General features: G+C 48.0%; 2 protein-coding genes and 2 long non-coding RNA genes across 4 annotated transcripts; 2 read left to right on the top strand and 2 right to left on the bottom strand.

Moving 5' to 3' along the window:
- The first annotated feature begins 543 nt into the window (after window positions 1-543).
- Window positions 544-9340, top strand: LOC308580884 (zinc finger and SCAN domain-containing protein 16-like). The gene is made up of 4 exons (XM_081183154.1): window positions 544-943; window positions 2347-2800; window positions 4058-4196; window positions 6243-9340. The coding sequence occupies exons 2-4, from the start codon at window positions 2390-2392 to the stop codon at window positions 7001-7003; spliced, it is 1311 nt and encodes a 436-aa protein (XP_081039280.1). The 5' UTR covers window positions 544-943; window positions 2347-2389; the 3' UTR covers window positions 7004-9340.
- Window positions 9341-12944: 3604 nt separating this feature from the next.
- LOC308581352 lies at window positions 12945-13502 on the bottom strand. Its single transcript, XR_014005000.1, has 2 exons — window positions 13379-13502; window positions 12945-13027 (listed from the first exon to the last, which is right to left on the bottom strand). It is a non-coding gene; the product is annotated as an uncharacterized lncRNA (long non-coding RNA).
- A 96-nt stretch (window positions 13503-13598) lies between these two features.
- On the top strand, window positions 13599-18424 carry LOC308580879 (zinc finger and SCAN domain-containing protein 21-like). Its single transcript, XM_081183149.1, has 3 exons — window positions 13599-14086; window positions 16156-16276; window positions 16629-18424. Exons 1-3 carry the CDS (start codon window positions 13610-13612, stop codon window positions 17351-17353), a joined length of 1323 nt encoding a protein of 440 aa, XP_081039275.1. The 5' UTR covers window positions 13599-13609; the 3' UTR covers window positions 17354-18424.
- LOC308581326 lies at window positions 18212-19580 on the bottom strand. The gene is made up of 2 exons (XR_014004972.1): window positions 19459-19580; window positions 18212-19143 (listed from the first exon to the last, which is right to left on the bottom strand). It is a non-coding gene; the product is annotated as an uncharacterized lncRNA (long non-coding RNA).
- Between the last annotated feature and the right edge of the window lie 1800 nt (window positions 19581-21380).

Here is a 21380-nt window from a genome sequence, read left to right as displayed (position 1 = left end):
ATGTACACACACTTAGCAAGTTGGAGTTAACTCTTTATTAGCAAAAACACAATCGACACAGGAGTGTCAGGCCTAATAAGCACAGCAACTGATCTCTGGCAGGTCTGTCCCCCTTGCTGAGACTGAAAGTCCCCTCCTCTCCAGGGTTTTTCCCAAGCAACTGGAGACTGTCCCTGTGCGAAGCTAACTTCTCCTCCTCCCCTTTTCATAGCTGTCAACTTTTCCCTTTTCTTGTGAGAAATCCTATTTGGAATAAGGGAATTTCCCTTAAAAAAAGGGAAACGTTGACAGCTATGCCCCTTTTATGCCATCTGTTAGTCAACCTAGCTAGGGTTGATGGGAATCAACCGTATATTTAAAGCACACACATGCCCCAATCCTGGGAACTGCAGTTTACCCCACAAATAGCTACAGTTCCCAGCACCCATAGAAAATTACAGCTCTTATAATTCACCACCATCATCATAATTTTATTTATATCTCGCCCATCTGGCTGGGTTTCACCAGCCACCCTTTGGTGGGGAAGAAGATGTACTCAAAATATATGATATGTACACAATCTTGAGTCCAGCAATGTCCACAGGTTTCCCAACCCAGGGTTAGTCTCAAATGTCATGTCCTCCAGACATTAACAGAGTGCAGCTCCCGCCATCCCCAGCCAGGGGCGATGGGAGTTGTAGTTCAGCAACATCTGAAGGGCCCCCATGTCAGCGAGCTTTGTCACAAATCTGCATTAAGACTCTTTTGCTCCGCAAAGGGTTAAGGTGAGGGAATACCGCCTCCTAGAGAGACCGGAAGCTCCTCTGCGGCAGGAAAGGGGGGAACAAAAACAATCAAATGCCACTTCCTGTTCCGCTTCCCATGGGAAAGTGGCCTTTGAATTTTCCCACGCGCAGATAATCAGGGCTCGGAAGGACTTTTCCGGTGGCTGCGAAAGAACCAGGCAAGTAGGAAGGGCGGAGGGGAAGGGAGGGTGTGCCGGGGCTCGAATGGGCTCCATGGCAGGCAGAAGTGCAACTGGGGAAGCTTTTCCCTGCCGTGGGGCTGGGAAGGGGAGGGGAAGGCTGGGAAAACATCCTTGGTTGGAAATCTGCCTGCCAGGTAGGGGAGAGCGGCAGAAAAAGAGGAGCCCTTCGATTTATTATTATTTTTTTGGATGATGCACACTTCAAGTGGAGCAGAGAGCGAGTCTTTGTGCAGAATGAGGGGGCGGCAATCTGGATCCACAAGAGCATCTTTCCTGTAGACATAGGTATAGTCTAAATAAAAAAATTCCTTCCAGTAGCACCTTAAAGACCAACTACCGTATTTTTCGCTCTATAACACGCACCAGACCATAACACGCACGTAGTTTTTAGAGGAGGAAAACAAGAAAAAAATATTCTAAACGAAATAGTGGATATATGATTTTTGTGGTTCATGCTGTGGCCACAGACATGTGATCTGACAGTGAGTTTGGAGTAGCCCAATGCAAAAATCCTGAGGATCCATGTGGATCCATGCTTTGTAACCATGGAGGAGGGAAGGAAGGGGAACCATGGATCCTCTGCTCACGACTGCAGCAGATCCCCCTGCCATCCGTAGGCATTCGCTCCATAACACGCACAGACATTTCCCCTTACTTTCTAGGAGGAAAAAAGTGAGTGTTATGGTGCAAAAAATACGGTAAGTTAGTTCTTGGTATGAGCTTTCGTGTGCATGCACACTTCTTCAGATACAGATATCTGAAGAAGTGTGCATGCACACGAAAGCTCATACCAAGAACTAACTTAGTTGGTCTTTAAGGTGCTACTGGAAGGAATTTTTTTATTTTGACTATGGCAGACCAACACGGCTACCTATCTACTATAGGTATAGTCTGTTTATTACACCAGTGGTTTCCAAACTTCCCACCCCCTACCACCCAGTCGACCACTTGAATATTGCTGATGGAGGACCACCTCAATTATTTTTCTGCTTTTTGTAGCAAATGTAATGCCCTGACGTCCTGACGATTCTTAGTCATATTTTTATTGCTTCTTTTATTTCTTGTGTTGCACTTGATCCTACTCCAATTTGCATTCCATAGAGTTCAGGCAGAAACTTCCACACTGCCCAATAGATAGCTCAGTCAACAGAGCATGAGACTCTTGATCCCGAGGTTGTGGGTTCAGGAAAAAATATTCCCTCAGAGCAGCGGGTTGGACTGGATGACCCTCTAGGTCCCTTTTGACTCTACAATCCCACGATTCTATGACTCTGTGGCTACCAGGCTGGTGCCTTAATGCAAGGCTCCCCCTACTCTGGCAGGTAGCCTTCAGCCAAGGAAGATTTCCAGCTCCAATGTTTCTTTTCTCCCTTCAACAGCACAGCCGTCGCCCCAGTCAGCATCTCGGAGGGGAGTGAGAGGATGGCCCGCCTCCTGCCGGACCTCTGTAAAGAAACCCAGCTGACAGAGAGCGGCTTGTGGGGCAGCGACAAAGTCAGCTGCTTGAAGGTGAAGGAGGAGGTCCTGGAGGACGAGCCAGCCAACTCAGAGGCGCAGCGACAGCACTTCCGGCAGTTCGGCTACCAGGAGAACGAGGGTCCAAGGGAGGTGTGCAACCAGCTCTGGGAGCTGTGCAACCTGTGGCTGAAGCCCGAGAGGCACACCAAGGAGCAGATCCTGGAGCTGGTGGTGCTGGAGCAGTTCCTGGCTGTCCTGCCAGCGGAGGTGCAGAACTGGGTCAGGGATGTGGAGCCGGAGAACTGTTCCCAGGCGGTGGCCCTGGTGGAGGACTTCCTGCTGCGGCAGCAAGAGGACGAGAGGCAGGAAGAGCTGGTGAGGATGTTAGGAAGGACCCAGGAAGAGGTCAGGCCAAAGGGGCTCCTTCTAGCCCACCATCTTGTTTCCCACAGTGGCCAAACAGATGCTCCAGTGGGAAGCCCCTGAGCAAGACCTGCTTGCGACAGCATCTCTCCCCTCCTGAAGCCTCCAACAACTGATACTCAGAAGCACACTGTCTTGCACTAATGCATGAAGTGGACCATCGTTGGCTACTAGCATGGTGGTTCTGCTCTGTCTCCACAGTTGGAAGTGGTAACACTTCTGAATAATAATAATAATAATAATAATAATAATAATAATAATAATAATAATAATAATAATAATAAACGGCCTCGGTCCAGTATATCTGGAGTGTCTCCACCCCCATTGTTCTACCCGGACACTGAGGTCCAGCACTGAGTGTATTCTGGCAGTTCCCTCCCTGCGAGAAGCCAAGTTACAGGGAACCAGGCAGAGGGCCTTCTCGGTAGTGGCACCCGCCCTGTGGAATGCCCTCCCACCAGATGTCAAAGAGAACAACTACCAGACTTTTAGAAGACATTTGAAGGCAGACCTGTTTAGGGAAGCTTTTAATGTTTGATGCATTACTATATTTTAAGATTTTGTTGGAAACCGCCCAGAGTGGCTAGGGAGACCCAGCCAGATGGGTGGGGTATAAATAAGAATAATAATAAGGACTGCCCTAAGATGTCTCTTAAAAGTCAGATAGTTGTTTATTTCCTTCACATCTAATGGAATGGCGTTCCACAGGGCGGGTGCCACCACCGAGAAGGCCCTTTGCCTGGTTCCCTGTAACTTTGCTTCTCGCAGGGAGGGAACCGCCAGAAGGCCCTTGGAGCTGGACCTCAGTGTCCGGGCAGAACGATGGGGGTGGAGACGCTCCTTCAGGTCTACTGGGCCGAGGCCGTTTAGGGCTTTAAAGGTCAGCACCAACACTTTGAATTGTGCTCAGAAACGTACTGGGAGCCAATGTAGGTCTTTCAGGACTGGTGTTATGTGGTCTCGGCGGCCGCCCCCAGTCACCAGTCTAGTTGCTGCATTTTGGATCATCGTGATGAAGCCAGATTCTATCAGTTTGAGGGAAACAGGTGAGATTAAAATGCAACGAATAAATAAAATAAGTTTGTATCTGCAGGTGGTGCAGTGACTGGTTGGGTCTGTAAAGGGAGAGGTGATTTTTCAGGCATCCAGGTCCCAAGCTCGCCAGCTACCAGCCTCGCCTCCTTTCAACGTCCTGTGCTCTTGTTTCAGATGTTGGGCCCGTTCAAAGAGGAGGCTGCTCAGTTCCCCACCGCTGAAGACGCTTCCTCAGACACCTGGCGGAGGGTCATCTTAGGGGAGATGAAGCAGGAGGAGGAGGACGACGACGACAGAGACACAGCCTTGTTGGGTGAGGACTCCTCTTTCTATGCTGTTTAGAGTGTGAGTGACTCATGTATTGGTGTTTTAAAGAGGTGTGAGGTCAGGCAGTGGTGATATGAGTGAGATGTTGCCTTGCTTGAGCAATTCTAAATTATACAGCCTTGCAATGCTCTCTCATTTTATTTATCTGTATGTGGTGTTTATTATTATTATTATTATTATTATTATTATTATTATTATTATTATTAGAATTTATATACTGCCCTATACCCGGAGGTCTCAGGGTAGTTTACATAAAAATATCACAGTATATAAAATCAAAACAGAAACAATAACCCAAAAATACTCCGGTTCAAATCCCTGCGATGGGGTGAGCTCTCGTTGCTCTGTCCCAGCTCCTGCCAACCTAGCAGTTCAAAAGCACACCAGCACAAGTAGATAATTAGGTACCGCTGCGGCGGGAAGGTAAACAGTGTTTCCATGCGCGCTGGTATCCGTCACGGTGTCCCATTGCGCCAGAAGCAGTTTAGTCCTGCTGGCCACATGACCCGGAAAGCTGTCTGTGGACAAACGCCGGCTCCCTCGGCCTGAAAAAGAGATGAGCGTTGTACCTCATAGTCATCTTTGACTGGAATTTTAACTTTCCAGTGGTCCTTTACCTTTTACCTTTACCTTTACCTTTTACCTCACAGTAGCCAGTCAGATGCCTCAACAGGCAGTGTGTACTTTGTTTTGTTTTTTGGATGAAAAAATTCTTTATTGAAATTCATTAATGTCATTACAGATTTAACTTCACACATACACATACATACTATATATATATATTCTTAAATTAGTTTAACTTAGAATGTTAATTTGACCATCTAATTCCACTTAGATATCAGCTAAGCTATAATCATATAATGGTACATAAAATAAAATAAAATAAAATAAAATAAAATAAAATAAAATAAAATAAAATAAAATAAAATAAAATAAAATAAAATAAAATAAATAAAACAAAACAAAACAACAACAAACTAAAGTAAAATAAATATATACTTCCCATCATTTCCCAATATAGTTGACATTTGTGATTTTGAATGTGCCTATAATTATTACCTTATGTTTAATATACTTTCTAATACTTTCTTACAACCTAGCACACCAATTTTCCTATATTTCTTAATATTTTATGTACACAAGCAATAGATAATATGTCACTGTTGTTTTTTTGTAAGTCTCTCTTAAACATTTCCCATTTTTGAGAAAATAATTGTTTGGCGTTACCTCTTAACCTATTTGTTAGTTGAGCCATTTCCACATAGTCTAATACAGTCATACCTCAGGTTGAAGTAGCTTCGGGATGAATATTTTCGGGTTGTGCTCCACAGCGACCCAGAAGTAACGGAGCATGTACGGGAGCGCCTCTCCTGGTATGCCCCACAGAGGAACCTACGGTCTGCAAATAAAAACATCCTGAAGGTCCCAGGCCTCAGAGAGGTTAGGCTGGCCTCAACTAGAGCCAGGGCTTTCTCGGCTGCGGCTCCAATCTGGTGGAATGCTCTGTCACAAGAGACTAGGGCCCTGCGGGACTTGACATCTTTCCGCAAGGCCTGCAAGACAGAGTTGTTCCGCCAGGCCTTTGGTCAGGGCGCAGCCTGACTCCCTCCTCTGGCAACCTGCACAGAATTTTGCTTAACGGTTGCCATTAATTTGATTTTAATTAATTTTTATAATGAAATGTTTTTAGAATGTTAGATTATTTGATTGTTTGATTATTTGATTGTTGTTAGCCGCCCTGAGCCCGGCTTCGGCTGGGGAGGGCGGGATATAAATAAAATTTATTATTATTATTATTATTATTATTATTATTATTATTATGGGTTTTGCCGCTCATGCATGCACAGACGCTGAAAATGACGTCACACACATGTGCGGAAGCGCCGAAGCACGATCCGCACATGCACAGGTGTGTCTTACGTTTACTTCAGGATGCGAATGGGGCTCCGGAACGGATCCCATTCGTATCCAGAGGTACCACTGTAATTCATTGGCAGAATGACTTGCGTTTTGATTTCCTTCTTTCCGGCAGCTTCCGAGAGAGTGTGCGGGGAGGACGACCCAGACCGTTCCACAGATCCAAGGCCTCACGAGGTGCTTTTGGGGATTGCTGAGTGGAACAGTCCTGATCCAGGGGAAGCCTCCGAGAGCCTGCCGGGAAGCCGCCCGGAGAACAGGAGGGACAAACTGGTTTGCGGGCCACAGGGCTACCAGCCGGCCAAGGGAGGAGTGGCTGTGCAGCCGCGGATCCAGGACGAGCGCCTGAAGAAGTGCCCGGAATGCGGGAAGGGCTTTGTGTGGCGGTCGGAGCTGATAGAGCATCAGCGCTCGCACACCGGGGAGAGGCCCTACTCCTGCTCCTACTGCGGGAAGAGCTTCAGCCGCAAGTCGTACATCATCAAGCACGAGAGGATCCACACGGGGGAGAAGCCCTACATCTGCTCGCACTGCGGCAAGGGCTTCATCTCCAAGTCAGACCTGATCAAGCACGAGAGGACCCACACGGGCGAGAAGCCCTACATCTGCCCCGACTGCGGCAGGAGCTTCAGCAGGAAACAGTTCCTCGTCACCCACCGCAGGACCCACACGGGCGAGAAGCCCTACAAGTGCTCCGAGTGCGGGAAGAGCTTCAGCCAGAGGACTTGCCTGGTCATCCACGAGAGGGCCCACACCGGAGAGAAGCCTTTCAAATGCCTGGTGTGCGGGAAGAGCTTCGGCCGCAGGGACATCCTCATGACCCACCAGAAACTGCACACCCGTGAGAAGGCCTTCCAGTGCGCTGACTGGTTGTGAAGCTGCCCTTTTGCCCGATTCCGTATGCTCTTCGGAGTTCATAACTGTACAGTGGTACCTCTGGATGCGAACGGGATCCATTCCGGAGCCCCATTCGTATCCTGAGTAGAACGTAACACGCATCTGAGCGTGCATGGGTCGTGTTTCGCCGCTTCCGCGCATGCGCACGATGTCGTTTTGAGCATCTGCGCATGCACGAGCAGCAAAACCCGGAAGTAACGCGCTCCGCTACTTCTGGGTCGCCGCGGACCGTAAACTGAAAACGCTCAACCTGAAGCATATTTAACCCGAGGTATGACTGTATATATTGTGGAATTGGGTGTTGTTTTTTAACATGAAGGTTTTGCATAGAAGAAGCCTTACGGAAGGCTGCTTAACATGCTTCCTCCCACACACACCTTTTAAAGTATTTGATGGCTTCTTTTGTACATCGGGAAAATGTAATGTGTGAATTAAGTAAACAAGTGTGTTCTACAGGTAATCAGGAAAGTAAGGCTTACTAGAGAGACCTAAGATTGGTTATAGGTCTTGGTTAAATGCACATTTAGTGGTGACCCACTGGGTTTCAGTAATGGGCTGGTTCAGATGCCAAATCCGTTGGACGTATCCCAGAGGTTCCCAAACTTATTTGGCCTATCTCCCCCTTTTCAGGAAAAAATATATACTCAGTGCTGTCCTGCACCAGAAATCTATCTTCTAATTTAAACAAACAGACAGAAAGATGCAGTGAAAACTGGATGAAGAGATGGACTAGGACCCGGGATTAAAAACTCATGGGAGGGCGGACCACAGTGAAGCCTGCGGGCTCCGTCCGATCCGCCCCAGGAGCCGGGCTGACACCGTAGCTCCCTTGCCATTGGCCAAATAGGCAGGCAAGCTGTGATCCATTTCTTGGGCCTGGGTGAAGCCAAAAAGGGGTCACCGAAACCTGGGAAAGCCCCTCATGACCACCGGATCCAGGGGAGGGGTTGTCACCGTCCTGCAACGGTGCCCAACGTGGCAGTAAGCATCATTACACAACAGATGAAATGTGTATGAACAGTTTTTCAAAATTTTCTTCTTTCCCTATGCTTCCACAGCCCCTCTGTTTTTATTCATGGTCCCCAATTGCACCTCTGCATCATTCCAGCAACCCCCAGGGGGCAGTATAGACCACAGTAGGAAACACTGATGTAATCTGTGGAGTTCTGTGTAGAGAAACTAATGATAATAATAATAATGATAATAATAATAGTTGATTATTTATACCCCGCCCATCTGGCTGGGTTTCCCCAGCCACTCTGGGCAGCTTCCAACCAAATATTAAAAAAAAATACAGCATCAGACATTAAAAACTTCCCTAATGAACCTAGATCATTAGCTGTGTCCATTAGTTCAGTAGGTCTACTGTCAGTGGGACCAGCCTTGGATACAACCCTTGACTCGGCCGTCTTTGGTGCTGTTCGCTGCCACCTTGTGTGCTTGGATCCAGAACAGTCCTGCTGGATGGGGCCCATCTAGTCCGGCATTCTGTTGTCACAGTGGCCAACAAGGTCTGCCAATGGGAAGCCTGCAAGCGCAACACCACTAGCCTCCGCGATTCAGAGCATCTGGTGTTCAGAAGAATATACTGCCCCCGGCTGTGGATGAACAACACAGCCGTCATGGCTGGTAGATTCCTGCTTTCTCACTTCCTGCTTTGGACAAACCACCGTTTAAGCAGGTTTCCTGTTTCCTGCTAACCACAGTTTGGTGGTTAGCGTGTAATAAACTCTAGTTTTCCTGAACTGGGAAGTCAGGAAGGGAATTGGAGATAAGTCAGTCTGAGCTACTGACCCAAGGACATGTTGTGTTTTTTTTTATATAATGCAGAAACCGTTGTGTTGAATGGCCCTAAGAGAAATCCGCTCATGGCAATATTCACTCTGGCAAGCAACCTTTGGCCAGGAGGATCTGAAGAACCTCCTTTTGTGATGTTGTGTGTGCCTAAGGGTGCTCTGCACTTGGATAGCAATCCTACCTCCCTGTTATATCAGTGCTGGATTTGAAACCAAAAGGTGTCTTTTAAAAAGGCAAAAAAGCTGTATGGTACTTTTAAAAAGGCATGGTGTGCAAGGATTTCCTTGCAGAAAATGAACAGAAGCTTCTGGAAAGGAATTTAGGTCTTACTGTTCCATCAGCGCAAGCATTTCAGCTTGCCAGACTGAATGATCCTTCTTCTTTGTCCCCCAAACCAGTTCTGGGGGAGAAGGGGGAGCCCCATTGTGCTATTTGAAGTCCTTACACGAGCTTCTATTTGGGGGCACTTGTCAGCTGAATCCCTTTCTCACTGCCTCACGTTTGTGCCAAACCATCCTTCAGAATTGCTTGTTTGCTGCCATTTTCGGCTTGCTGAAACTCTCCCTGTTGGAGGTTGTAGCACAAACCATGGTTTACAAATCCGTTTCAAGCCACGGTTTCTGATCTTGATTTGCAAGCTGACTGTAACCATGGTTTGTTTGATTCATAACACTAAACCAAACCTTAGTTAACCTTCCACTACCATGTTTTTGGGTGGCCTCTGTATTTGAGGCCCTGTATGAATAAGCAGTGAGGTTTGCCTAACATAGCTCAGCCTTGTACTTTGACCACTTTCCTGGTGGGCCTTGGTAGCCAGGAATTCCATGTGTGTGAATGGGTTTGCAGAAAGGTGGGCTGCTTAGATGCCAGTCTGTTTGGTAAAAGGCTCTTTTGTCTTTTACAGTGGTACCTCGGGTTAAGTACCGTATTTTTCGCTCTACAGGACATGGAGCGAATGCAGGCTTTCGCTGAAGCCTGGAGAGCGAGAGGGGTCGGTGCACACCAACCCCTCTCGCTCTCCAGGCTTCAGGAAGCTATCTGCAAGCCTTCGGAGCGCGCAACCTCGCCGCCGCTCCCGGACCCGTTCTGGGGGCTGGGGGAAGCTCAGGCTTCCCCCGCCCCAGCCCTGCGACTAAAAACAAAGCCAAGGATCCCGCTCGCTGTCTTGGCTTCTTTGCTTTTTGGGGCTGGAGGGGGATTTCTTTATTTCCCCCCCTAAAATCTAGGTGCGCCCTATGGTCCGGTGCGCCCTATAGAGCGAAAAATACGGTACTTAATTTGTTCCAGAGGTCCGTTCTGAACCTGAAACTGTTCTTAACCTGAAGCATCATTTTAGCTAATGGGGCCTCCTGCTGCTGCTGTGCTGCCGGAGCACGATTTCTGTTCTCATCCTGAAGCAAAGTTCTTAACCCAAGGTACTATTTCTGGGTTAGCGGAGTCTGTAACCTGAAGCGTCTGCAACCCGAGGTACCACTGTATTACTTGCCCGCTAACAGGCTACAATCCTTCGCCCCTCTTTTATTCAGCCAACATGAAAACACAAGCTAACTAGCCTCTTGGCAAGTTAGTGGTTTTGAGGAGCAGGTTTTATAAGCCTTTTTAATAGGTTTCTTCCAAATTCTTGCATTTCTCATATATTCCCACCCCAAAAAAGACTTAACACAGCAAAACAAACACGATAACATCAGAATGCCTGATAAATATTAGGCTGACTGTTAAGAATCTTTCCAAAATGTCATCTTAAAAATGTGACCTGTTTTTAGACTGTGAGCCTGAGAGGCAGGCGACCCACTCCCCTTTTAATCTCGATATAGCACAACATCTAGTGTTGCTTTGTAGGTTCTCGATGAAATAAATAAGTAGATACGTTTGATGTGTGCATTTCCTCCGCCCCCGAGGGAGGAGGGAACAAAGAGCTCAGACATGTCAATCTATCTGGTTGTTAAGCACTGGCGGAGAAAGAGGAGTGCGGAGGGAGCACATCGTCCTGGCAGCGCGACCCGGTGGGCGCCACGCCCCCGGGAAGCGGAAGCAGAGACTGTTCCTGTTGTGAGTTCCTTTAAAAAGCAAAATGATCAAATTGGAGGGGCAGTCTGGTAAACCAGCCATCTAGTCTCACCTCCGCACAGAGGTGCTTCTTTGCATGATGTGAAATGTGCTTTTCAGTGTATGGTTTTGGCCACAGCCTCGGTCTTTTAAGAGTTAAGATGACCGAGTCGGTTCCTAGACAGGCCTGGATGCCTCTCATTCCTGGAAAGAGAGAAGAGGGCGGCTTGGAATTTACTTTCTACTTTGCCTCCCCACATGACCTGCCCTTTGAATTCCCCAGGTGTGGATTCAAGTGGGAGATATTTTTTTCACTAGCAGTGGGAGGCGGATCAGGTGAGTGTAGAGGGTAAGGGAGCTTTTAGGGAGGGGGGCACCAGGGGAGGGGGGAAATATCAAGGTAGGGGGTTTAAAGACCACCCTTTGCCCCCACCCTCCACTCTTGCCCAGATACATGGAGATTCCCCCCTTCCTTACTTAGACTGAGTCAGATGACTGGTCCACACTGAGTGCCCCCCCCCCGGGAAACCCAGGTAGCTGGGCTGGTCCCCCGGGATGGCAGGATAGTGGGCAGGGTGGGTATCCGCAGCCAAGGCAGTGCTTTCATTTGCACCCACTAAAATGTCACAAAATGATTTCCTTGGCAGCAGTGCGGCTGTGTCAGTAAAACTGACCAGTGAGTCTCATGTCCGTGTGTTTGCCCTTTAGGTGCCTCCGGATCGCACCATTTAAAGTGCATTTCCCCACACCCACCCCAAGAATCCTGGGAGCTGTAGTTTGTTCAGAGTGCTGGGAATTGTAGCTGGGGGGGGGCTACAGTTTCCATGCTATTTTGGGGAGGGGCCTGAAATTACGTGTGTTAAATTTATGGTGCAGTTGGCTTCCCTCAAGGAATCCAGGGAATTATCATTCGTTTAGGGTGCTGGGAATTGCAGCACCACAAGGGGCAAACTACAGTTCCCAGTGGTCCTGTGATGGGGGGGGGTGTGGCTTTGAATGTGTGGTTGGCAACCAGCCTGCTGCTGATTTGCAGGAGGGATGTAAGTGCATATCAGAACTTTAGGTTTGCACATTTGAAAGTGGATGAAAGGGCTCTGTTTCTCTCAAGCAACAAATCTACTTTATAAAAGAGAAGATTTTTTGTGGTTAGGAGAATGACAAGGAAATGTATTGAAAAGCATCGTATAAATGAATGAGTGCTCTCTAGCAAAATAAGGATGAATGCAGGGCAAAGACTGATTGTCAAATAACTGTCCCATGAACAAATTAGAACAAATGCTCATTAAAGTCCAGATACAGGACCCATCTGCACTATATATTTAAAACCATGGCTTCCCACCAAAGCATCATGGGAGTTGTAGTTAAGGGTCCTGAGAGTTGTTTGAAGACACAATTTCCCCCTCACAGAACTACAATTCTTAGAGTAATCTAACAGTCAATATCTCATCACAGGGGACTCTGTTAGCAGCAGCTCTCTGAGGAGAATAGCTTTCAGTGGTTTGTATGTTGCACTAAACCATGGTTTATTTGAATGTCTGAACACACATGCCACCAGCGGTATAACCATAATTTAACCACAAACCATATTCATAAGCCATGGTTTATTACTAGCTTACAAACTTTGGATTGTGTTAATCAAATGTGACTGACAGCTTGCACTTCCCTTGCAATCCATTATTTGAATTTTTAGAAACAAAATCAACAGCACAGTCCTGTGCATGTCTTCTCAGAAGCTGGACTGGGCAAATCTGTCCTTTCCCCTCGCTGTGAATCGTTCCTCGCATGTTTGTATGCAAATCTGCCCGCTATAAACATTTCTCCTTAATGCAATGTTTTTTAACATGTTCTTTTCTCTAATAGATGTATTTAAGCAAATGTTTTGTATGCATGGCTGGAGAACAGCAGTGCAAAATTCAGAAAACGTTTCCAAAGAGAGCTGTGGTTTGGTTCTCATGTCATTTCAGAAAGGGCAGATTAGGTCCCGATTGCTTTTAAATGCAACCTGGATCAAATTTCTCTACATGCTCCCACCCTACTCCTCCTTTGGGAACTCTTAACACATTTATTTATTTATCTATCTCGGTAAGGGACTTCTCGTGACTTAATTCCAGTTTTTCTTGTTTTGCTCAGCCCCGAGCACTGACCTCACGACCACATGACCTCAGGGGCGCCGACTTATAAAAAATATTGGGGGAGCCCGGGAAAGCTCATGAATAATAAATAAGCTCATGAATATGCAGATAAAGTGGCGCCGCCTCCTCGTGAGCGAATAGGGGAGAGCGTGCTGCGCCTATTAATCAGCTCCGAAGGAAATTGGGTGGAGCTTTTGCTCGGGAGGGAGGGCAGGAGGCATGCAGCCCGACCCTGTGCATTTTGGGCTGGGGGAGGGGCGGCGGCGGCGCTCTGCTGGAGGGGCGCCGGAGATTATTGGGGGGGCAGAGCCCCCCCAAACGAATTTTTGAGGGGGCTCGAGCCCCCTCAGGCCCCATGGAGTCGGCACCTATGCATGACCTGAAAAGACAACATGGCCACCGAGGCTGGGGAAATAGCAGCCCTGGGTCTCCACCTCCGAGCTGTGCTAGAAAAGGGAAAGAAGAGGGAAGAATCGGACGCTGCAGCTCTTGGAGCAAAGTGCCCTCCTGCCGCCTGGGCGGAGAGCCTGGGGGATTTGGAGAGAACAAATAATTCAGAGGAGGCAAAAGGGGAAGCAGAGGAAGGACCGCAACAGCACTGGGAAGCCCAATGGCGTCGTTTCCTAAAGGCAGTGGAGTCCAGGCAACGGGAACCTCACCCATTGATGGTGCCAGGAGGGTGGCTGAACCCCGTCAGCAGCTTGGAGGGGAGAGACCAACCCAACAGGTGGCCAACAATAGTCAGTTGGCCCAAAACAAGGCAGGCTGCAAGATGCTGAAGGAGGAGCTTCCAGAGGAGGTCGGGGCTCTGGAAGCACAGCGCCAGTCCTTCAGGCAGTTCCGCTACCAGGAGGCCAAAGGCCCCCGAGAGGCGTGCAGCCAGCTCAGAGATCTTTGCCACCGGTGGCTGAAGCCTGAGAGGCACACAAAGGAGCAGATCCTGGAGCTGGTGATCCTGGAGCAGTTCCTGGCCATCCTGCCCTGTGAAGTCCGGACCCGGGTTCTAGAAGGTGGGCCGGAGACCTGCTTACGGGCTGTGTCCCTGGCCGAGGATTTCCTGCTGAGGAGGCTGGAGGAGGAGGAGGAGGTGAGAGGCTTTGACGCTGGCAGTTCCATAGGGCAGAGAGCCTGGGCTATGGAGAAAAGCCATGGAGGAAAGGAGCTGTTCTAAAGCGTCCCAGAAATGGAGTCAGCGTGACAGGTGTCCTGTCACTTGCCCATCTAACAGCTTATTCTTAGCTGAGGATGTTGAAAAACAGAAAGCACAAGCTCAGGTTACCAGACGTAGGGGTGACATAGATTGAGAGGGATTGGTGTGTGTGTAGCCTTAATTGGAAGCACCGCCACTCTTACGAGGGAGACGTTCATCATCCCTTGCTGTGATTATTAAAGAATTCTAACTTTGTTCTGTAGCCTTATTAGACTTTACCGACTGGTGGGGTCTGCGTTGCTCCCGGGAGGGAGAAAGGAAGTCAACTGACACCGAGGTTGATTCAGAGAAAGAGTTTATTCTCTCCGGATAGCAGAAGGCACTTGTGTAGTCAGTTCACAGCAAGTCCAAAGAAATGAGAAATTTCATGCAGTATATATCTCCTCCAGGCACCCTCTCCCCTCTTCCCCAGGAATCCAACCACGTCAGCTTATACACGCAAGTTGATATCACAGGTGTTCCTGCTCCGGTACTCTTAACCATAAAAGGGTGTTCCTCTTCCTGTACTCTTGACCATATAAGGGTGTTCCTGTTCCTGTATTCCTTATCTTGGGGTAAGAAGGTCACCAACTCTAAGAGCCCTCCTGGCGCCATTCCCAGACTAAGCCTGTGCGTCAGAGTGTGGTCAGGATGTAAGATAAGACCCAGACGTGCCATCCCTGCTCCACTTTGGAATGGACAAGGCCATCCGTCATTACCAGCCTTCATGGACTGATAAGGGAGAGCACTTTGTTTATACAGCTGGGTTCCTGTTATGCATTTGCTCAACAGCTCAAGTTAAAGCATTTTAGAAATGCTCCCTTGGAGAAGGAAAAATGCGGATTTTGGGGCCCGTTTCAGACTGACTGCTCAGTCAGGTTTTAAGTTTTGGAAACCCATTCCTTCAGTTCTGCTAATCTACTGCCAAGGCACGGAGGAAGCCAATTCCTTGAAGCCTGACACTACCCCAGTAAAGTGTGGCCCAAAATTGGTCCCTATTTGGCCTGTAAGACTGTTTTCACCAAACTACGGCCACCTCATGTCACCTAAGACATCATAGATGACTTCAGTAGAGCTGTGGCTGGATCTGCTGAATTCTCTGTGGGAATCTGATCATGCATGCAGCTGCTCCCTACAGAAAGCAGGGGTCAAGTCATCACCTGTCAACTGATGGGTGCCAAGTTGAAGCCTGATGGATTGATTACACAACCAAGTTTCCGGTGGACCAAGTTCCTGTGTTTTTTGAAGCCTTTGTCCTCCCTATGCTCAGTGCTTTCCTGTCGCTGAGCATAAGGCCTTGTGCTGCGGTTTGCATGCGTCTGGCCACCAGCTGTGCAAGGAACTTTGATGGGTGGGTGGGGCAGCAGCCCACCTGTCCATCACCTGATATCATGATGACATCACTTCCAGAAGGGTGGGGACAAATGTGTGGCAGGCAAAAACATTCCTCTTCACCCAGGCTTCTGGCTAAATAAACAATATAGGCCTTATAAACTGTGTGTTGGGGGCGGTATTCTTTTGTTTGTCGTCATATTATGTATTTTTGTGTTTTTATACTGTAAACCACCCCGTGATCCTTGGATGAAGGTCAGGAGATAAATTTAATAAATAATAATAATCTGGCCTTCCATGCCAAAAAAAAGTTCCCTACCACTGTTCCTGCACAACTCAGAAAAAATATGGGTTATAAATGCCACTAGTAGATTTGGTGACTTAGCCAAAGCCATCCAGTGAGCTTCAGGGTTGATTATAAAGTTCTCATATCATTATTGGACTGCTTGAAGAGTTTTGTACCGCTTGACGAGAAGCTTGTCCTGGTAATCGGTCTGTTAAGATATGAACTTGCTCCAGACTTATTGGTAAGCTTCACAGCCCAGGCAGTAAATAAAGGCAGGCCTTCTCACTCTGCCAAACAGTAGCGCTAGGCCATAATCACTCCCAATTGACCCTGATTTCTGTTTACTCAGATGCCGTTCAAAGAGGAGGCTGATGAGTTTCCGAACACAGAGACAGCTCTGTCACAGGCTTGGGAAGGGACACTCTTCGACGCGGTCAAACAAGAAGATGAAGCAGACGCCACTCTGTCAGGTAATGCTTTGTGTGTTGTTATTTATTATTTAAGGCATCTACACTTTAGCATGAGGGGGAAAATTTCTCCCTAACCACTTTCTTCACACCATGCAAAATTTTATAGACCTTTCTTCCTATATACATAAAAAGGTAAGGCTATTGTCACGCTGCAGTTTGCGTAACTGCCAATAGGGAGAACTTCACAACTATAAAGCCACCAACTTTTTAACATTTCCTCTTAGGAGAGTTTCACGAGCCTGCTCATCATTTGGGTTGCCCTTTACTGCAGCTTCTCCCTTTTTGAGATGTTTTTATTTATTCTTCCTCGGGGATGAACCAAACTCATGTTAAGATGCTTTTCTTGCTCCAGGAGGTGATGAGAAGCCTGAGGAGTGGCAGACGAGTCGGCCGGAGAATTCTGGGGAACTGGAATTGTGTGGCGTTTGGGGCAAACAACACATTTTGTGCTGTCTGGATCAGCACAGGACAGCCCCTGAGAGCCAACAGAGGAGTTGTCCAGGAGGGGACAAATTATTTCAGCCCAGCCTTCCGGCACTTGAGAACCCCTGGCCAGGAGAGAAGCAGTATAAATGCCCCGTCTGCGAGAAAAACTTTAAACACAAGTCAACGCTGACAGTGCACAAGAGGACACATACGGGCGAGAGACCCTACCGATGCTCCCACTGCGAGAAGAGCTTCATTCAGCGATCCACCCTCATCGTCCACGAGAGGACCCACACGGGGGAAAGGCCCTACAGATGCTCGGACTACGGGAAGAGCTTCAACGAGAGGTCCGTCCTTGTCAAGCACAAGAGGACCCACACGGGCGAGAGGCCCTACAAATGTGCGGACTGCGAGAAAAGCTACAAGCAGCTCTCGGCCCTCGCCGCGCACGAAAGGACCCACACAGGGGAGCGGCCCTACAAATGCCCCGAGTGCGGGAAAAGCTTCACCCGCAGCTCGTTCCTCATTACGCACAAGAGGACCCACACGGGAGAGAAGCCATACGCGTGCATAAACTGTGGGAAAAGCTTCAGCCAGCGACCGCACCTGGTTATCCACGAGAGGACTCATTCAGGAGGGGGGCTTCTTTAGTGGTCGGGCTGTTGGGTAGCAATAAACTTGTTTCTTTTCCATATGGGTTTAGAGCAGCCTTTCTCAACCTGTGGGTCTCCAGATGTTGTTGAACTACAACTCCCATCACCCCTAGCTAGCAAGGCCAGAGCTCAGGGATGATGGGAGTTGTAGTCCAACAACATCTGGGGACCCACAGGTTGAGAACCGCTGGTTTAGAGTAATGTGCCATATCTGCAGCACTTGCACAGGAACTGCTTCACCTTTGGCAGTAGATAAGCAGAACAAAGGAAAAGGAGTCTTCTCACCAGTTAGAAACTTTAATGATCACAGCGAGAGAACAAAGAATCCATTTCCTAGGAATGACGGTGCTCCCAATTAAGGATTCCACCCACTTCCTCCCTAGTCACCCACGTCACTACAGCGTCTTGTAACCTGATCTCACAACCACTGTGCTTTCTGTGCTGCCACCTTCTGAGCTCTCCGTGACTTTGGAGAAGGAGGGTGAATGATGTCCAGAGACTGTGAATCTGTTAACCCTCTCTCTTCCAGTGTTTCTCCTCCTAGCTGTTCCCATCCAGTATGTCCCAGCTTCTGGCTTGTAAACTGAGTCCCTCTGTGAACCACCACTCCAAATCTATACTGTCCTCCTGCTCCTGGGAAGAGTCAGGATCCTGATCAGGAGAAGGGGGAGGCTCTCACCATTCCTACTCATTGCAGCCCTCCTCAGAACGGTCCAACACACTCATCAAATCCTTGTCCTGCCTTTTCCTGCTTGTTTCTGTTGCCACTGTAAGATTTAAGCAGGGTCCTTTACTTAAGGCAATCAGCCATTACTGGTTATAATCGGACAAGCAATGAAAGGGAAACAATAACAACAATAATAAAACTTTTTATTATTTATATGCCGCCCATCTGACTGGGTTTATATATTGCTTAATTGCCAAAGTTTCTAAGTGGTATACATCCAAATTAATTTTATTTATTCATTTCATAAATTTATACACCGTTGATTGCAAAAAAACCTTAAAGAGGTTATGAAAAGAATAAAGTTAAACACAACTATTTAAAACATTACATTAAAAAAAAGAATCAGTGAGAAGCTAAAAAGCAAGTTAAAATACACATCCTTGTTCTACGAATCTGGATAGGGTTTCTAAAAGGTATTTATTTGTATACTAATAGTAGCACTTTGAACTTGGCCCAGTAGCAAATCAGCAACAAGCACAGATCTCTGAGTATACGCTGACAATGCCTCCGCCCTGTCAGCAATCGTGCTGCAGCATTCAGCACCAACTGCAACTACTGGATCAAGCCCGAGGGAAGCCCCAAATTTCACATTCCAAAGCATACAATGGACAGCACCAATTACAATAAATCAGAAAATCATGGGAGGAAACTTAACATTCCTGCTCAAACAGAAAGGCCTTCGTCAAACACCTGAAATTTCAACAGGGAGAGAGGGGTCTTCCTAAACTCAGCTGGGAGGGTGTGTCACAGAATTGGACCCACAAATTTAGGGGATGTGAGCTGTACATCTGGACCGTGGAGAACCACTAAGGGAGACTCCCCTGCAGATCTCGGAGACCAGGCAGGAATATCAAAGATTAGGCAGTCTTTTGAGTTATCCTGGCCCCAAGCTGCTAAGGGCCTTTTAAATTATTATGTGGATCTTGAACTGAGCCCAGTAGCATCCAAGCAGCCAGCCCAAGCTTTTGAGAGCCACAGTTACATGCTGGCAGAAGTGTGTCCCCATCTGCAGTCTATATATAGCTAGTCAACAGAGTTTTGCACCTCAACTGCCTCATAGACTTACAGTGGTGCCCCGCAAGACGAATCCCTCGCAAGACGGAAAACTCGCTAGACGAAAGGGTTTTCCGTTTTGGAGGTGCTTCGCAAAACAAATCTCCTATGGGCTTGCTTCGCAAGACGAAAATGTCTTGCAAGTTCCTGCGGGTTTTTTTTCCCTTTCCCCCCCTTTTTCTAAGCCGCTAATCAGCTGATCCAATCAGCAGATAAGCCGCTAAAAGCCGCTAATAGCGCTAATCCGCTAATCTGTCAATGGGCTTGCTTCGCAAGACGAAGAGAATCACAGAACGGATTATTTTCGTCTTGCGAGGCACTACTGTACCAAGAAGAGTTGCTGTGCTCATTGGGCCGGGGGCTCCTGAGCAGACCTTGTTAATCCGAATAAAGTTTTGGCTTACCCTGTGTGATTTGGTGCCGGCTGGCTCCCAACAGATGCACTTTGTTAAAAGGTTTATTCTCCCCACCGCCACCCCATACAGCTTTTGTCATGTGCTTGGTATCAGCTGTCGCACAAAAGGGAGATTTCGCTCAACTATTAGTGTTTGCACAGTGGGGGGAAGCTAGAAAAGTGTGTGAAAATAAATTTTTTTAAACAAATGCTGTCTGTTTCCCCCCTCTTTTTTGATGCCTTATATATACAGTTATACCTCGGGTTGCGAACATGATCCGTGCGGGAGGCATGTTCGGAACCCGCCGCATTCACAACCTGCAGCGCCGCACGCACGTGACATGATTCGGCGCTTCTGCGCATGCGCGTGATGTCATTTTGCGTTTCTACGCATGCGCGAGTGCCAAAATCTGGAAGTAACCCATTCTGGTACTTCCGGATTCGGCGCAGTCTGCAACCCAAAAACGCGCAACCCGCAGGTATGACTGTATGTATATACAGTGGACGCTCAGGTTGCGAACATGATCCATGCGGGATGCATGTTCGCAACCTCCAGCATTCGCAACCCACAGCGGCGCATCTTCCGGGTTTTGGCAGTCCGTAACCTGGAAAAAACGCAACCTGAAGCGTCTGTAACCTGAGGTATGACTGTATACTCCCATTCTCAGACAGCTGACAGGCATCCTCCAGAGGTTGCTGAACTGCAACCACAATCATGGCCGCCCTTCGGCCACATTAGCTGGGGCTGAGGGGAGTTGGGGGCTGAATGAAATCTGGAGGGCCATGTTTCCTGCCCCTTTGGGAGGGCCATGATGCTCCTAGACCATTTGGGAAAAAGACTTGGTGAACCAGGGAAAGCTCACCGGCCCCCAAAGGGTCTCAGGTGAACCATGAGGTTGAAATAACATCGGAAACACAAAACAAACCATCACGAAAGGGTTAAAAAAAAATGAAGCACACCATCTTGAGCAAAACATTTTTATTTCTTTATAAACATTCAAACGATGTGCTGCAAGAAAGGCCGGTCCTTTTTTGTTCCCACCTGTTCTTCAAACCAGTTGTATTGTTACCCCGAAATTGTACGTAACTCGGGTTGCTTTGCTTCCCCAAGATCGCTGCTTCTGGAAAGCTTGTGAGGAAGGCGTAAGGAAAGGCGTGGGGAGAAAAGATGGCCGCTCCCCACTGGGGACTTGGTGGACCCCCAACCTTTTAGGATGCAGAAGCCTCTGGGAAAGGAGGCTCCACTCTTAGGTGTCGCCAGACAACAGCCTCTCAAGAGAGCTCTCTTCCATGTTGTCTACCAGCCTTCCCCAACAGGGTGCCCTCCATATAATTTTGGCGACTTCTCCCCTTAGCCCCAGCCAACAGGAACTGTTCAAAGGCATCAGCCCTCATAGCACCTTACAGAATTCAATTCCAGGGAAGTTTAGCGTTGTGTGAAGAAGGGCTCCTTTTTTCGTGCCCTGATGCCACATCCTCTTCCAATTTCACCGGGCTGAGTCCAGCTTTTCACGGCAAAGCAGGGGAAAAACCTTATTTACTCTTTCTACAGGCTTATACATCTCATGTCAATCATTTAAAAACGTTTAATAACCACCCTTCCTCCAAGAAAGCAACAGACCCAATTCACCAGCTTTGCCTTTCAGCCTCACAACCCTATGAGGACGGTTAAGCTCACTGCATAAACCGGCAGATTTGAACCCAGGGCTCTGTCTGTGGTGACAGAGAAGGCGCTCCAATTTTAGGCCACCAGTCCTGCCAGTGAGCTACCAGACCCACTTCAAGGTATACTGGGTCCTACTCTGAGTAAACCCACTTGTTTTTTAAGTCCATTGCTTTCAACAGTTCTAC

Source organism: Podarcis bocagei (assembly GCF_964188305.1).
Source record: "Podarcis bocagei genome assembly, chromosome: 2".
Lineage (NCBI taxonomy): Eukaryota > Metazoa > Chordata > Lepidosauria > Squamata > Lacertidae > Podarcis > Podarcis bocagei.
Note: the sequence above shows the minus strand (reverse complement) of the source record. Positions and strands in the feature narration are given on the sequence as shown.